The 19,108-nt window shown below is 41.3% G+C and overlaps 1 protein-coding gene across 2 annotated transcripts in view; it reads left to right on the top strand.

Moving 5' to 3' along the window:
• The window catches only part of LOC119741526 (protein O-glucosyltransferase 1-like), an 85,614-nt gene that overhangs the window by 30,041 nt on the left and 36,465 nt on the right, over positions 1-19,108 (top strand). Inside the window, exons 4-5 of one of the 2 annotated variants that reach the window (XM_038217328.1) lie at positions 16,108-16,240; positions 16,846-18,316. In XM_038217328.1, the coding sequence (XP_038073256.1) occupies positions 16,108-16,240; positions 16,846-17,094 (382 nt within the window). In that variant the 3' untranslated portion in view covers positions 17,095-18,316. Of the gene's footprint in view, positions 1-16,107; positions 16,241-16,845; positions 18,317-19,108 lie in introns of those variants that run through there. The other variant, XM_038217321.1, reaches the window with a different exon arrangement.

Raw genomic sequence — 19,108 nt, 5'->3', positions numbered from 1 at the left:
GACCTAATGACTTGTGACTTGACTTGGACTTGCAAACAATGACTTGTGACTTGACTTGGACTTGCAAAAAATGACTTGCTGCCACCTCTGGTGTATGTATTTGCCATTAAAATATATTTATAACGTGATTTTACCGCTCGGACTTGACACACTGCAGCATACCTTTTTCCACAAAATGTTCGGCCACATCACGTGTGGATCGTGTGGTCTTTGTATACATGATACTCATGCTCTGGACTTGCACTGTCCACACTGGACTTATCATCTCGGAAAAAGTGACTTGATCAGATTTCCTGGGCGCCTGGTCAGTTTTTCTGGGCAGCAGTTGGCCAGTAGAAGTAACCACTGGACTCAGTAAAGTAACTGAGAGGAAAAGTCCTAGGCTGTCCACACTGGACTTAAAATGGGAAAAGTACCCATAGTCTCAGTAAGTTTTACCAAAAAAAGTCCAGTGCGGACATGGTTTAGTTAACAGGCAAATTTTGGTGGCAGTATGTATATTAGGACTCCAGCCACGTACCTCCCATAAAAATTCAAACAAAATCAACCTTAGGGAAATATGTTAATCAATTAAAAAAAAGGCTAGGACCCAAGGAGTCAGAACCCTTGGGTGATTTACATTTTGACCATTAACATTCCAATCCCTCAGGAATGTCCATAGCATGCAAGCGGCCTTTGAACACGATAATTGTCGCTGCCTTTTTAGTTGGTAACCAACAACCTCCCTATATGCTGCACAATAAGTCATGTCATGTCGCTGCTCTTTTTTGAAAATATACTTTTAGACAAAATAGGTTTTAACAACTGCGCAGTTGGTATATGGGAGTTATGAATTCAAGTTATTGATGTGCAGTTGTTAGTCCTTGAAAGTGCTATCTGTCACTGTAATTTGAAGATAACTTGGATTTTTTTTTCAGATAAGTTATCATGTCTTTTCTGACATTTTAATTGGCAATATGTCATTTATGAAATTTGAAAATTTTTGCGGTACCGCCCACCATTGTTTGGCAATTTTGGTCAAAATGGGCGTGGCTGCCAATTTTCAAATGACCATATCTCCATAACCTGTGGGCCAAATTTGTTAATCTTGGTTTCTTTTGAAAGATAACATCATAAGGAATCCAAATTTACCATTACTTTTCATGTCGGGGTTATTTGAAGTATAATGACCATTTGACCTTGAATTTGACCTTGAATTTGACCTTGTGGATCACGTGAGCTTGAGACGAACTTGGATGAAAATTAAACCCCAACATGTTTTCTACAAAATATCCAAAAATTGGGGGTATAATATTTTTTTGTTGGCTTCTAGCTCATGTCAAAGTTGGCATACATGTTGCAAAATGTGATATCCCTATGCAGTGTACTAGTGGATTTAAATCATGGGGGCTTTTTGTCCCTGAAATGTCTTAATGTATAGGGATATCACATTTTGGAACACATATTAAATATGAGCAAATTTTAAGGGGGTGGGGTTTAACCCATTGGGTGATTTGACACGGAATGACCCTTTATTTATTTGAAAACTTTATTTGTTCAGAGTGGAATGATCAGAAAGAGAAATGGAGATAGCGATCAATTCCTTGTTTGCATTAAGTCTTGAACCCCAAACTTGACGGGTGGCATTAACCAATGTGACTCTCCGACCCTTAAAGGGAATGTACATCATTGGCTTTTGCTGTAATTTACAGGTCTACTTCACTCTACTTAGTTGTAGAGCAATACTACTTATGCATATTCCCCCTACCGGCAGGTATTTTCCGCTAAGAGTTATATACAATAGCGCCCTCCGGCGCCCTACCCATAATACCCCGCGGCATGCGTGCCTCGTGAGCGTCCTCTTTTCTCTTAGCGGCAGGTCGGGTAGGACGTGTGTAAAATAGCTCGCTGTTTTCCTCGTCATTTACTACCCTTTTTTGCGCTTAAGAGAAGTTTATAATAAAAGAGTTAATAAAACAACAGTTTGTAGAGTTTCTCATCATCTTCTTGGTTGTATTTATTTGATTATTTTGCAGCGTTTGGGGAGAACCGATCTGTCACAAACCGGGGGGAATTCCTCTCCCACGGGACGGACCGAGTTCTCGGGGGACTCTGCCGTTAACGCTACGTCGTTACCGCGGCAGCAGTCTCTCGTCCGGCACCCTCAGCTACAGTCGGCTGGGGGAGTTGGCAGTTACGCCGATCAGTTAAGGGGACCTCGGTCACCTTCTCCGGTCAACTCAGGCGGAACACCCAAACTAAAGGCACACTCCGGCAAGGTTCCTCCAAAACATATCTCCTGTGCCGGAGCAAAGCCTAAGAAGGGCCGTCAGGGCAAGCGTGGCTCGGGAACGAGCGCCGCTGTGTCACCTAGCCCTCCCCCGATCACGGGGCAGCCCGAGGGGACTAGCCGTCACACTTCGGTGGGCTCTAGTCACCCGTGTCCTCCCGACACAGTGCCGAACACCACGGTTAGCCGTTCGCCAGGATCCCCGCTTGTGTTTAGTCTTCACCATCTGCATAATATTATGTACGATGTATGTCTATTATCTCCAAGGGTGTTGCCCAGCTACCACCGCATCGTTCTGTACAACTAGCCCCTCCAGACGGCTCTCGGTCATCGGGGTCATTTGGCCTTCGCATTCGGCTGATTCATCCGATGATGACGAAGAATCAGACTGGTTACAATGGCTGTCCATCGCGGAAACGAAATTCCATTTGCTGCAGAGGGACATTACACGGGTACTTAAATTACCCTCCGCCGATGAGCCCCCTCCGCCCGATCAAAAAATTTTCAAATCAAGGGCAGGACGGGCTCCACATCTAACAATGACAAGGTGTTCCCCATACCTCCGTTGGATCAAATGTGAAACACATCGACAACGGACAAAGTGGTGTCCATTTCTCAGGCGGGAACAGCTTCATTATTTTTTTTCTAATCCGGGCGAGTTTATTGCACCGATCCCACCGCGGCATACGCTACCGGGATGAGGACTCGGTTTTCTGGCCCACTCATTACAAGCCTTGCAATTGTTCTCGGCTTTATTATCGGTCATATACGTTTTATACACGAACATGTATTGTCAGGCGGGCACGTTAATGAAACGTCCGTCTTAGTTCAGTTGCGAGCCGTGAACTCTGTAGCCCTCTACATTAATCACGGTTGGGTGACTCAAGGATAATGGGACAGGCCGCGCAGTGCTTAGCCGTGCGGCGGTGTTTCTTGCTGTACTGAGATCGCTACATTTTTCATGTACATTGTACATGTGTGCATTACTTGTGTATGTACACTGTCCATTGTCTCCGAGGGAGTTGTTCGACAACTGACTGTGGCCGTGTGCAACTCGTCCATCCAGATATGTTTTACGGTTCTCGTTTACGGGGTCTATTCGACTCTTGCAGGCATGTTGTGGACCACATTCGAAAGATTGTGCCTGTGTTCAAACTGCCTGCTGCTCTTCAAGCAATAATGTGATCATTACCGTTTTCCGTTAGCGAAATTCGGTATTTTTTTGTCACATCTTCCCTCTTCAATGCAGCTAAGCACAAGCTGTCAGCAGTAGAGGGACCCCATTATTCAAGCGGCTCTTCGTAAATAATACTCGCAGAAACTGCGATGTTACTTCTATATTCGGTGTTGTGCCAGATGATCCTGGTTCGATGTGACTTTGACACAGTTGTAGTTTACATCGGCGACCAGGTGGGCAGGCAGCCTGCACACCTGTGTACACTCACTTGAGAAATACCCCATCGGGGTTTTTCCTCATAGCTTCTTGCTTTCGACGGTCCTCCTCCCAAGCAAGGACAACTAACCACATGTCAATCTGACTTGTTTCATGAACTAGTCACAGATTTCCAGGCTAATGCCTGAGGATTCCTGACCCCTACACATGACACACGAATACGATGGTGATGAAGACGGACAGGCTACTTATATACACCTTCCTGTCGTCTTCCTCTTATCCCTCGGGTACTTAATCAACTGGAGCAGAAGGACGACGAGGTCCTCTTCTTAACTCCATGTTGACCCCATTGATTGGTTTTTCAGGGCTATAACCATTCCCTTGGTTCACCAGTTGGAGGTACAAATGTTCTTCCGAGCAGAACAATATTCTGTTCCAGCACAGCTTGGGTTTCCTTCACCCAGCTCCGCAGGAATTTCTCCTGATGTACTGGATGCTGTAATGCTCTCCTGTTCACATCAGACCTTTCTCAAACAAGCTATGGCTTTTACAGCCTGCACTTGAGGGACTTCTAACATGACAGTGGATTACTTAATGTTAGTTGAACAGATACATACATACATTTATTTCGATGCTGCATAAAGGATGATACATAATGTTATATATTCAAATTGGCAATACATGTACATATATATATATTTACAATAGTGAACATTAACTAAATGGCAGCATCTAGGTCCGGGGTGAAGCATTAGCTTTTGTTCCCCAGCCTATGGACAGACAGACAAGTGACAGACATACATGGAAAGACAGAGCACAAACACTGGTGTAAGACAGTAATCAAGGCCGTTGTTGTCCCTATTACATTAATGGGAGTCAAAAAGAGTAAATTCGAACACCTTTCACTTAGGAATGCCTCAATGGGAGTATTACATAATGGTAGCTCACTGGCAAGTTTGCTTCCTATGTCAACAAAAAACGTGTTAAAGGCATCAGCAATTTCTTTGCTATCAGTGATTTTGTTACTATCAGTACAGAAATACGTAGGGTTCATTTTTTGTTTACGCCTATTGAGTAGTGAATTTATAAGTTTCCAAGTACCTTTAAAGGGAATGTACATCATTGGCTTTTGCTGTAATTTTCAGAAATGAACTATTTGAGGGGTTAGTACAATTGATCAAATATTGTTACACTGACATTTTTTAAGTTTTGTGTTCGAAAAGGTTGGAAAAACCAAGAAAAACAAAAATGTTCATGTAGTCTGGTTCCCTGACTCCACAAAAGATAAAATGGATCAATTTATAGATGATGGAAAATTGTAAGGCAAGGGAACCAGTCTAGCTGGCCTGCACCCATTCATGAACATGTAACCAATAGCAAACAAATTTTGGACTGAAAAAATGGTAAATTTGGAGCAGTAGTTGAAAACTACTTAGGTTTTTCCAACGCTGGTCGGCTGACCACCGTTGGAAAAGTATACAAAAATACCATTTTCTTGAAAATGACTTCACACCAGGTGCCATAATTTTACAAGATGCTTGAGACTGTCATTTACCAACATCCTAGTAAGGTATTTCGTAAAAACTTGGTAGTTTTATTTTTCGATGTTTGCAAATGTTGTATATTCCCTTTAATGTTATTTTTTTGTTGATTAAATTTTTTGCTTAAATAATTTTTCTTTGATGATTTTATAACAGAGTTAAGTTTATTTTTATACAAAGTATAATTAGATTTGTTCTGTGAAGTACGGTTTTTAAGAAACTTCTTGTACAAGTGGTTTTTCCTCCTAATAGAGTTGTAGATACCCTCAGACATCCACGGTGACTTTGATTTATCATAACGATACTTAACTTCAACCACAGGAAAATGTCTGTCATAGAGTTGTTTAACCTGAGCCAAGAAGTTATTATACATACAATGGATATCATTCGATGACATTATACAATCCCAATCAGTCTCATTCAGATCATGAGTAAAATTTTCAATATTGTCGTTACCAAAAACTCGCCTTTTATAATTTGTATTAGCCTGAGCACTTTCTCTAAAGTTATCAATAATTAAAAATACCGGAAGATGGTCACTGATGTCAGTTATAAGAACACCTGAAGTATGGTTCAAATAATCATTTGTTAGGATATTATCAATTAAAGTTGCACTATCAATAGTTATCCTAGTCGGTTTGTTTATGGTGGGGTAGAATGACTGAGAATCAAGAATATTCATAAAATTTTGCACAGTATTATCGATATCACACTGCATTAAATTAATGTTGTAATCACCCATAATATAACATTTTTTGTTTTCAGTATTTAAACGACTTAATATTTCATCAAACTGATCTATAAAATTATTACATGATAAACACAGGGGTTTATAGACAACTCCAATGATAACATTTGGTTTATGGGAATTAACAAGCTCAATAAAACAGGATTCTGTTTCAGAGTAGTTTATACATAAATCATTACGAATTTTATACACAAGATCTTGTTTTATATGAAGTACAACTCCACCACCTCTTTTATTTTGTCTGCAGGAACCTTCCAATGTATGATTTGGAATCTGGACTAAGGGATCATTTATGTCCTTTAACCATGATTCTGAAACCCCTATGACTGAAAAGCTTGTTTGCAATAAGTTTACATATTGAACAATACTTGTTATATTTTTGGGCAAACTACGAGCATTAATATGCAGTAATTTAGTATTGGTGTTGAACTTAAAAACATTTAGGAACTCATCTTGGTCATAATATTGACACGGAATTACCGGTACTTGAAGATTTAAATCTGGATCTATATTGTTATTCATACTAGAGTCATGAATTGTTCTGGGCATCAAATGATTCTTGTCCGTTTCAGACAGCGAATTTTGGTGCTGATCATGACTTGATGTCTGCTCCCTAAGGAGGGATTTATACTAAGGACTGTCGGAGCCCTCTGTGCCTCCGGACGTCTTTGTTCCGGGCATCAAATCATTCTTGTCCAGACGGAGAATTTTTGGTGCCAATCATGACTTTAACGTCGTACATTAGCTGCACTGGGACGCTTTGAATCGGTCACTTGCAGTTACAAATGTAATTGTCACGACAACCCTGCCATACCAACAGGCTTCTCGCGACACGTATTTGTCATGACAACCCTGCCATACAAGCAGGCTTCTCGTGACATGTTTTTTGTCATAACGACCCTGCCATACAGGCAGGCCTTTTATGACATGTATTTATCATGGTGACCCCACCATACCTGCAGGCTTTCATGACAAGATTGCCTGAAGGTTGGCTACGGTCATCCATGAAACTACGGGCGTATCAACGGCAGAATCCGTGTGATTGGTCCGCATGCACAAAATAAAAGGCAGAGCATGGGAGAACAGTGTTGAGAGCGACTGACTGAGCCCCACCATGTTCTCAAGACATTTTCAGACCGGAGACCTCCCTAGCATTGGTGTCTCCTAACTCTGATTCTTTATTGAGCTCTGTACATGTACATGTGCATATTATAGTGTCTATATGTACCATGTCATGATGTTTTGCCTTTCATGATAATTTTTATTTTGTGTGCCCCACCAAACTCTTATGTGTAGGTATCGGTGGGCTGTAATTCATTACGTGTGATTCCCAAAATCGGGGATCACATCTCTGTTGGCATGTTGAGGCTACCATTATGACTAATGTCTTTATCATGCCGACCTTTTTGGGCTGCCTTGTCCACCCACATGTGGAGCGACGGGCTCATCCAGGGTTTACGCGTATTGTTACGTGCCCCTGTGAAAGCACAATAGCATCTCGCATGACCCACCTCCTTGACGGTGCTAGTCTATGCATAAGTAGTATTGCTCCAGAAGTGTGGTTGGGGTCTACGAACGAATACTTACCTGTAGAGCATCCCTCCCCCCTACCCCACTCTTCTCGATGCCTTGGGTACTTTGTTGTATTTCGACTTAGCGCTCGAGAAAAGAGGACGCTCACGAGGCATGCATGCCGCGGGGTATTATGGGTAGGGCGCCGGAGGGCGCTATTGTATATAACTCTTAGCGGAAAATACCTGCCGGTAGGGGGAATATGCATAAGTAGTATTGCTCTACAGGTAAGTATTCGTTCGTAGACCCCAACCACACTTCTGTGGGGGGGGGGGGGGGGAACTGAACTATTTGAGGGGTAAGTATAATAGATCAAATATTGTTACACTGACAAGTTTGAAGTTTTGTGTTCGAAAATGCTGGAAAAACCAGGAAAAACAAAAAATGTTCAAATAGTCTGGTTCCCTGACTCCACTTAAGATAAAATGCATCAATTTATAGATGCCGCAAAATTGTAAGGTAAGGAAACAAATCTAGCTGGTCTGCACCCGTTCATGAACATTGAACCAATAGCAAACAAAATTTGGACTGCAAAAGGGTAAATTTGGAGCAGTAGTTGAAAAATAGTTAGGTTTTTCCAACGGTGGTTGGCCGACCACCGTTGGAAATTTATACAAAATACCCTTTTTCTTGGAAATGACTTCACACCAGGTGCCATAATTTTACAGGATGCTTCAGACTTTCATTTACCAAGCTATTTCGTAAAAATGTGGTAGTTTTGTTTTCCAATGTTTGCAAATGTTGTATATTCCCTTTAACTCACAAAAGGAATCGAGAATAAATAATAAGAGATGCTTCTTAAAGTCTACAAAAACAGTACACTTTCTACTCAGTGTTCAAGTTAAAAAATTAAGTTTTGTTAAAAGTTTTGTAACCAACATTTGAACAGCTGGTTTTATATCATTTCAAATATCCTTATGAACAACCAAAAACTCGGTGAAACAATTCATATACATGTATTAAGAATGGTGAGTATGGGCGCAGCAGCTTGATCATAAAAGTGCTGGCATTAGGGGGTAATTGGCAGAGAAGAAACTTTTCCGATTTTATTCGAAAATCTGATTTTCCAACGAAATTTCCGATTTTTGGCGAGCTGCGGAGCAGATGCGAGCCTATGTAATACCAATTTCTGTCCGTCTGTCGTGCCGGGTGTCCGTCCGGCATACGTCTGTCAGGCCGTCCGCTTTCAGATGAAAGTGTTACATGTAAGTTCTTTTTGCTTTTGCTGGTTTAATTTGGAACTTACATCATTCAGTTTGACAACCTCAAATTAGATTTCACTCCTTGTAGTTAACTTTATGATTTTAATAAGGAAAATTAATTTAATAATGTTACAGTTTTTATTATTGTACATCACTTTGCATGTACATATGCAAGTGTAATTACAAGAACAAAACTTTGCATGGGGGTGCACATGTACATTTTGATTGTACATGTTTTACCACTGTACCATCCATTGTTGTTAACCTTACCAAACCTCTATTAAAATTGATTTTGTTTTGCTTTTATATCAAAGGGGAACAGGGGTTATACATGCATGGGTGGTTCTTTTGTATAGATCGAAACATATACCGGTACCATTCATGTGTATACATGTACGTGTATGTACCATATAAAGTACATTTATTAGATGCTGACTGCCCTACAACCACACTGTCACCCCTTTTCTCCCTACATCTTCTGGAATAGGGGTATGATGGAATTGGGGTTGGATGGCCGGAGTTAGGTGGGGTGAGGTGGGGTTGGATGTGGGGGATGGAGTGGGATGGTAAGGTGATGCGATGCGATGATGGGTTAGTGGGGGGGGGGTATTGGATGGGATGATAATTGGTTGGGGATATGTGGTAGGATGATAGGGTGGGGAATATAGGGTAGGTGGGAGGTGTGGTGATGTTGATGATGTGTTATAAGGTCATTTGGTTTAGTGGCGCACCGGGGGGGGGGGGGGGGGGCCTCTGGGGCTTGAGGCCCCCCCCCAAGAGGTTGTCAATTTTTTTGTTTTTGTTTTTGTTTTTTTAGTCGCACGATTTGACTGTGGTGATATGCAGGTAGCCTATTTTTAGAATTTTTTTTAAAGTAAAAAAAAAAAATTGAGCCCCCACCCTCTCCCGAAGCCCAATCCTGGTTGCGCCACTGATTTGGTAACCGTTACCTTGATGTTGACATATAAATAGCTAACACACTACCCTGATACACTTTTACCATACCCATTCCCATGCCAAATTTTTCAATTTGTTTTTGTTTTTTTTATATTAAAATGATGGAATTGGGCTCAGGTTGTGATTATACCTGGCACGATATGAGACAGAACGGTGTCCCCCATCTTTCTACACCCTATACAAACCATGGACTATTGCTACCTAACACATCCCCCAGATACCTCAAAAGAATTCCTGAGATTCTGGTAACACCTTGACCAACACAAGGGGGGGTGTTTCCTTCGGCCACAAAAAATCAGCCCCACCCCATCTCCACCACATGTGGTGGAGATGGGGTGGGGCTGATTTTTGGTTTAATGCATGAGGAACTTCTCACATGTACCGTTCATTGATCTTAAAAATTTAAACACAGGTGTACTAATGCATTTGAGCAGATCTACAAACCGTTATTTTCCACTGGGTCCACATCCCATGGGCATTCCACACTCCTATTATACCTAGTCCGTTGTACTTTGCCTTCCCTTAATGCTTCCTTTGTGTTCTTTTGACTGTTATAGTACATGTAGGGATTATTGAACTATTTATTCGTACTACTTAATGCATGCACTTCCACCGCACATATGGACAACTCTACTTTTAATTCCCCCCGGCCCGCAAACTTGCAAGAAGATCTCGTCAAAAGGAATTGTATTTACTGACGATAGAGGACGACAGTGGCATGCACAGACACGTCATACAGCACACAAATGTTTATGTCTGTGTTACAGGGATCCCTACCCCTAGCCTACCAACGTTCATTAGAAATTATGCTTCAAATTTCGTAATTTTTTTTTCAGATGTTAGTTTAAATTTTGCGCTCTTAAACTGATTACAAGGGCCCATTGGATAAACACTCTAGTTGCGTTAGCTTCTGATTCCAATGGTTCCAATGCTACTTAATGGCCAGTGGATGTGGTTTAACCCGAACTGATGTCGCACTGATGAACCCCATGTACATTTGTATGTAACTATAGGCAAATTAGGGTTTTTTTCCTGGACATGCTATCTTTAAATAATCATAACTTGAAAACTTTGATTTGAGCGCCCATCACAAAATTTTCCAAGATTGTTGCTTACATCATAAACTAACATCCGAAAAAAAATCACGAAATTTGAAGCATATTGTTTTTCGTAATTCAAGGTCAAAGCTCAATTTGTTACTACTAATAATAATAACTAGAGCTGTATGTCTGTTTGCAAACAGAACACAGGGCTTTTTCGCATTTTACAAATATTTGTTTCGTTTGTCCTTTTGCAGTCACTTTTCAGAGTGCGTCATGCAGTTAAAGGTTGTTCAAAATGCTTAGAATAATTCCTAAAGTATAATTTTATCAAATGATGTCACTTGCCCTACAATGACGTCATCCTTAAGACCCTTCTCACTGCACAGTTTGTCATTGTTATTTTGGTTTGAACCAAGTATAAAGTCAATCCGATGAAAGAAAGTGTGCAATTTGTTGAAGCAGAATAAAATTATAAATATCTAAAAATTATAAAAACCAAACGATGACGTCATCGTGACGTCACTTTAAACTTTGTATACTAGTACCATTATAATGTCATGAAACTTAGTGGATAGGTAAATAATGCATTATTTACCTATCCACTAAGTTTCATGACAGTCAGACCTTTCCTTATATGTATTTTGAAAAATCGCATTTTTATGACGTCATAATGATGTCAGATATTTTTTTCAAAATTTTGTGCAAATACCTTTTACCTAACAGACCAAATACACAAAGAATTTTGAATTTTGCATGTTACGTTCATGAGATATGGCTAAAAGGTAAAAAAATTCAAATATTCATATAAAATCTCCGGATGACGTCATCATGGCGTCACTTAATTTTTTTTTTACCTATAACACATCCTGGTCTAGCCACATACCAAGTTTCAACCCAATCAGACTTACAGTTCTGTAGATATAAGACTTCATAATATGCACGTAAATTTTCAAAAAACAATAAAACAAATTAGGTGATGACATCATCATGACGTCATAGTCTTGGCATAATTTTTGTATGAGGGTTTTCCTTGGCTGTAACATTGATGACGATTCCAGATCGCCAAGTTATAGAAATGGTGGCTTGAAAACGTGTACAAAGTCAATGGGCTAACACGTGTACAAAGTTAACGGGCAAAAAAAATCCCACTGCAGAAAATTGCACCTTTAGGCCAAAAAAAAAAAGTCTCCGGTTTCTGGTATGGAGCTTGCCCCAAAAGTGGTGCGGCGACGCGGCTTTCTTTTTTTTTTTACCTGTTTTTTTTTTTTTTTTTGGGCTTCAAATGTCGGCTGATGACTGCAAATGGTGCCCGACTAAACTTAGTGCAAATATATGGGAGTCCAAAGAGGCCACATAAAGCTTATTCTCGATCATAACCCCATCTAAAAACACGTTAAAATTGTGCAGCAGCAGAATTCCAGTCGAACCAGTGAGTTTGGCGGTTTTGAGACATCATCTTGTATTGAAAAAAAACCTTTTTCATTTTGCCAACGCGCATGGCTACGGCGACGCGCGCGCATACCAGAAACCGGAGACTTTTTTTTTTTTGGCCTTAGGCCTACATTTGTAATTTGCCTTTGAACTGAAACATTTTTATGAAATATTACTTGATATTCTGACCCTTAGGAATATGTTCAATAGAAATTCTCGGCTAAAGTTCAGAACTACAGTAAGATATCAGTGTTGTATAGGAAAAGACTTGTGGAAAATCCCACTGCAGAAAAACTGCACCTTTAAATACGTAACAGGGCTTTTCAGCATTATGATTTTTTATTATACGTCCTTGACTATGCGCATGCATGAATATAAAATCTGTCAAAGTTAGCCGAAAATGGGCTAAAACGGTCACTGTGATGTGGACAGGATTTGACCTCCGCAACACGTGCTCTGCAGGCTGACTGACATACGATGTATGTGCGTAACGTACGTGTATGTACATGTACATATAGACGTTCTGTGCATGTTTTAGAGCAGAGGTATTGTCAACCTGAAGTTTTAAGCGTGCGCAGGGCATGTCCGAGTTCGCGTATTGCCTCGAAGCTTTGAAATATGTTAGACCTACCCTTAAATCGACAATTAAAGTAAAAACTAACATAAAAACTGCCATGGTTGATTTTTCATGAATTTTCAAATGAAAAAAGGTCTTTTTATTATAACTTCCGGTCTGATGACGTCATTCGCCTAAAACTTTGCACACGTCTTAAGTGGGTCAAGGTCATCATATACACCAATATTTAGGCGATTCCGACTAACTTCGCCACAGACATCTATTCAAAATACATTTTTGCAAATTTTCAACCTGTCGCTAGAGGGCGCTCGAAGATTGCATGACGTCATTGGTAGATGATATGAAGAATACTTTTAGCCAAGAGACTAACACCGTTGAAAGCAAGTTCATATCTATTACCGTTTTCAAATGATAAGCCACTTCCGGTTTTGGCCTTTTTCGACCGGAAGCAAGGGTCACGTGATTTCACGCACACTGAATGAAATAAAGACCTTAACCTATTCTACCACTTGCCAGCAACAGAATGCTGCAGACGCGTACGGTTGATTTCTTATGCATTTTTAAATATTTAAAGTGTCACAATTTAATTGCCTATAAATACACACCGGATGACGTCATCATGACGTCATCATTACACAATGTTGTTTGAATTAGTGTCTTTGCTTGGACAAAGATTGGTGCAAATGAATTACTGGCAAAGAGTCAAAAATGCCCTTTGAAAATCGACATTTTTTTCTAAATTTCTGCTTAGAAAGTCTATGGGAAAAATTAAATATTCAAAAATCTATAATAAATTAGTCGATGACGTCACCATGACGTCAATCTTCGGGACACATCTTTGCTATAGGGACTATGCTTATGCAAACTTAGAATGATGTATGACAAAGATTAATGCCAAAAGAGGAGGCCAGAAAAAACGTCTATGGGGTTTAGGCGACAAAAAGAAGAAAGATGAAAAAAAAAAAAAATGAGAACAGAAAGAAAGGCTTTTTCGCAAAATTGCGAAAAAGCCAATAATAATTTGGGAGGCTAATCATCCTTACTCGCAGCTGGTATGCTGAATTGCGAAGGACGCGGCTACAACGTGGTCGAAAAGGCGCCTATGGCTGCCGGCCACATTGACCCATATATGACCACAGAGCACAGCCTGAGATCGAAAGTGTTTGATTTTTCCGGAGGGAGGAAAACCGTCGTGGCACAGGAGAGAACCAACGCAAAACTCTACTCACATGTGATCCGCGGCCAGGATTCGAACCGTGGTCACCTTGGTGAGAGGCGAGCGCTTTATGCACAGGCCACCCATGCCACCTTTTTTTCTGTGCTTCACGGTACGATTTTGGTTTAATGTGTTAACTGTGTTATCTGACTTGGGACATCTTCCATTGGTGCATCTGGGAAGAAGTACAACTTTCCGCTTCCCACATTGCGGGAGATCAGAACGAGATCTCAGACGCCCTGTCCAGGGGTTTGATAATTCCAACAGAATGGACACTCAACAAAGAGATTGTCCGTCTCCTCTTCACCAATATCGACAGACCCCACATAGACCTCTTCGCAACAGCCATCAATGTTCAAGTCCCAGTATTTTGCTCACGACGCCCAGACCCAAAAACATGGGCAGTGGACGCACTAGCGATAAAATGGAACGGGATGTTCGCGTACCCTTTCCCACCAATATCCCTGCTTCCAAAAGGTCCTAAACAAGTTGGAAAACGAGACGTGCAGAATGTTGTTAGTAGCCCCATTCTGCCCACGCCAGCCCTGGTTTCTGAGGCTGATCAGACTGCTAGTTTGCACTCTGTGGATACTACCTCAGAGAGCGGACATAATATTCCAACCACAGTCCCTTTATCTTCATCCAGCCCCCGGCACCCTCCATTTATATTGTTGGCCTCTGTACAACAGTCGTTCAGAGCAGCAGGCCTTTCTCAAGATGTTGCCACTCTCACAGCACACAGCCACCGAGCCTCTACAAGAAAAATTTACGACCCCAGACTTCGGCATAATTACAAATGGTGTGGACGGCAATCGGTTGATCCAACCTCAGCTCCTCTGACGTTGATCGGGGATTTTTTACTGTACCTTTATAATGGGGGTCTGACCGTTGCAACAGTCAAGAACTACCGGTCTGCCCTTTCCGCTATCCACAACGGATTTGAAGATGGTTCCGTAATCTCAAACAACAAAGCAGTGACCCATCTCCTCAAAGGAATGTTTGTTGAGCATCCTTCGGCTTCGGCTTCGGCTTTGCCTCCTACTTCTGAATCACTGAGAGGCAAACTCAACAAAAATATTCCAACTTTTGTCTTCATATCAACCGATTGAATGTTCCTGAAGCATAACAGGCACCAAAATGTAGCTGGAGTCCCCGAAGTCGGGGCCTAAAATGTCATTAAGCCGAAGACGAAGCCAAAGCCAATCATTTCGAAAATGCTCTAACTCCATTCAACAAAAATGCACTAGGCATGTGCATTACTTGTGACCTATCAGTCTCGTCCACTAACATACTTTTGTTATCATTAAAATAAATTAAATTAAAATTTGTTTACATGTTTTCTGAAGAACAAAAAAATAACACAACATATTCAAGAATTTTTGTTTGTCAACTTTTTTTTTCAATTTAATTTTAAAATCGTAAAATAAAGTTTAAGTTTGTTTGTGCTCCAGATCGACCTTTGAGCTTTTCAGCAAGTTTGCTGGCATGTGCAATTTTGCACATTTTGTTTACACAACATCGCATGCGTAGATTACTTCTGCTCTGTCATTTAAAACGCGATTTGTTCCAATATCGCTTTTGAAAAAGATTATGGCTCCAAATTATTCAAGCCCGAATCCTGACAGGAATTTTCGAAGTTAGCTTTCACTTCAAATGAAAATGGAGGTCATAAGCACAGCTGATCGTAATCGTCTTGGAAAGAGAACTTGCCTGTTGTTGTACGGCCCTACTTTTACTTGTGGTTGTGCCGGCATTGCTGCTGCAGCACAGCTAATTCTCACATAATATAAACATAAAAAAATTCAAAACTTTTAAAAATCATTCACAGTTATGACTTTTAATTTTTATTCATTTTTTTAAGCAAGAGTTACGTATATAACTAAAATATGGAAGAGCATAACGTTCAATAAGGCAGGTTTAGACTGTAATGACCCCCGTGTTACGTTAGGGAAGCCAAAGGGAGGGCAAATATTACCAACCTGTACAGAGAGACCACCTGTCTACAAAGACCACTTTTACCATTTCCCTTGAGCGGTCTTTCTGTACAGGTTGTACATGTACATGTATGTGGGAAAGACATGCATTATTGTAGCATATGTAGCTTGTATTGTAGTCCAGTTTGTTTCCAGTTACCTGTTTTGTATCTATGTTTTTGCAGATGCTCAGGGGTTGAACATTTCATCCTCAAAATCATTAAAAAGCTACCAGACATGGAGTTCATATTGAATGAGCGTGACTGGCCACAGAGCCCAAAGTTTGCTGATCCACTACCAGTTCTATCATTCAGTAAAGTAAGTGCAAGTTTGTTATTTAAGTACCGGTACATATGTATCCATTGTATCTTTCTATTTATACAGCAGAATTACAGGGTCACACACAGAACAAAGTTGCCCGGGTGAGACACAAGATTTTCTCCACTGCTCTCAGTCGCATGCGTGGTCCTATTTTCCAAACAACTCTCATCAGTTAGGCTACGGTACACACACATTGCACACATTGCATCCATGGGTGTTCAAGCCTACGACCTGCATAATTTTTCAACAGTGGGCTTTTGAAGTATTTTTCTCCCCATGACGCCGGTCTCATTCTCTATATCGCTCTAGTGACCACGCTTACTGCTCTACTGCGGGGGATCATGGTGTGTTACACGTGTCCACTAGTGGTCCCACTCACGGTCCCTCTCTCGGTCCCACTCAGACTCGGTAGATCAACATTGGGGTCAAATTAGATTTTCCAGTGATTACTCACGACCTAACCTGACATCAGAATCAACACACCCGTTCCAGATCACTTTCAGAGGCCTGTCTTACATCTAATCAGTAGATTGACAGCATCGTTGTTTTTCAGCGGGCTAATCTGAAGTGGGTAACCTTCTTGTTTCCCTCTCCTTCCCCAGTTGAACCCTCTCAACCTTCATGCCGCAGAGTTACAGGTACATCTTAACCTAAAGAATGGCAGCCGTGCTAAAGCCAGAGTAATAATGGAGCGCAAGGAGCGTCACTTCGTGACGGACATGAGTGCTATACAAGAAGCCATTATTATTATTATTAAACAGCCCACCCTCCCAATAGATAGAATGTGTGCAGATATCATGATTGAGATTACCTACAAATGCATTTCCAATGAGCATGTGCAAGCAAAATAACAAAATATCACCACACACACACCCTGCATGTCCAAGAAATTCCATAGTTAAATCTACCCTTTATTCTCCAGTGTGACTGCTGAGTTTAGATGCAAATTTGTTTTCCCTAGCTCAAATGCATTGCGCAATATAGGCATTCAGACCTTACATGTATTTCCCACAGTCCCGCAAACACACAATGTCTGAGCCTACTAAAACTTTGAAAAAGACATTTAAGAAGATCAAATTTAGATCTTGTGGAGGATCTTCACCCCCTTTGGAGTTCCACGTACATACATGTACAACATGCCCCTGATGCCGTCTTTGCTAGCGGGAAAACCTGTTTGGAATATGTTCTAAGTGGTCGTTGGGACAGTGGAAAACATTCACATTGTGGCACGACAGCACTACGTCGCCCGCATGGTTTTGTCAAGCCTCTTCTAGCTCTGGGGGTGGCCAATCCCATCCCCGAATTTGGCGGTGTTCCAGATCTCCTTAACGTAGCCGTAGCCGCTCTACGGTAACTCACCTACCGGAGGCTACGGTTGTTCTGGATCATTCTCTCCAATCTCCAGTTATTCGGAACAAGAATTTACAGATTTGGGGAACACTTCCATGTCACAACGAGGTAACCTGGTGATGCTACATGTAGTAGTGAGCACAATTTAACACTTTCCTCCTCCCTCACTCAAGGAACCTACTCGCACTTCATATCATAGGGAGCCTACTGATACCGGTCCTTCACTAAAATCTACGGTTCCAGTAGACAATTTCTGTTCAAAGTTTTTGGAGGAAGCTTACCAAGGTGCAGAAAAAGAAATCAGGTAGAATTCCCAGGTAATTGTTGTCGCTTTTTAAAACCAATGCAGATGACACCAGCCACTTCTTTACTGTTCCCACCATTTCCTCTGAAGTTAACGACAAACTCAGTTCTGAAAATGGTGCCAAGAAAAATGTCTTTCCTGACAAACGTACATGTACAAGTTAGATCGTCACATGCACCATGGAGCCAAAGTGTCTAGTTTCTCCATCCTATCGTACTTTCGAATGTGTTGGCACGTGTCTCTGGGGAAACATCATTAATAGTGGACCAGGATCTTCCAGTTTTTAATTTTAATTCCTGGATGACTGTTTAAGCTCATGCCTACGAGAATTTGTGGTTGGGGTAGCCATCTGTTCCTCGATACGTCAATCCTTATTTCTTGACAACCTGTTCTGGCCTTCTCAGGGATCCCAAGAGTGTGTTGATGATCTGCCTCTTCTCGGGGATGACCTGATTGATAATACATTTGATGAGGTTATGATGAAGGAAGCTAAGTGCCTGAAGACAGATGACAGAATAGACCTTCAATGCCAGTTTTCACGTAAGCCACCTTCCTTGCTGTTGCAGACAACTTGTAAAGACAATAGCAACTATCAAGGTTCCTTTCATCGCTCTTACACAACCAAGTTTCGACACCCAAGGGTCTCTTTCAGCCGGGGTTCCACCAAACCTAACTTTTGGCGTCAAACCCTCACCTCTACCAAGACAGCACCTGCCAGACCAACATACTCCTTCAAGTCAAGATGATCAACAGGATCCAAAAGGACAATGACTCCAAGGACCATCTAATTCACATTCCACTGGCACCGGGACTCGTGGCGAGTCGTCTGTTCAAATGATCTCACAAATGGACTCACAAACTCACATTACCACAGATCGTTGGGTTCTGCAGACAGTATCTCTGGGCTATCGTCTAGAATTTACCACCTCACCCCGACACCCGCACATGTTTCCTCTCTGACCCACACTGGTCCCTCTCGACACTGCTCATCGGTCTTCTCTGGAAATGGAAATTGCTTCGCTGATAAACAAGAAGGCTATAGTTCCTCTTCCTCAAAGTTCAACCATGGGATTCACCTCAACCTTCTTCCTTGCTCCAAGGAAATCCGGCAATTGGCAACCAATCATCAACCTTCGGCCTCTCAATGCCATCTCATGCGACCAAAGCACTTCCGGATGGAAACATTGGCCACTGTCTTATAAACCCTTCCT

Source organism: Patiria miniata, unplaced genomic scaffold, assembly GCF_015706575.1.
Source record: "Patiria miniata isolate m_02_andy unplaced genomic scaffold, ASM1570657v1 HiC_scaffold_11, whole genome shotgun sequence".
NCBI lineage: Eukaryota > Metazoa > Echinodermata > Asteroidea > Valvatida > Asterinidae > Patiria > Patiria miniata.
This window is presented reverse-complemented; position numbering and strand designations above follow the sequence as displayed.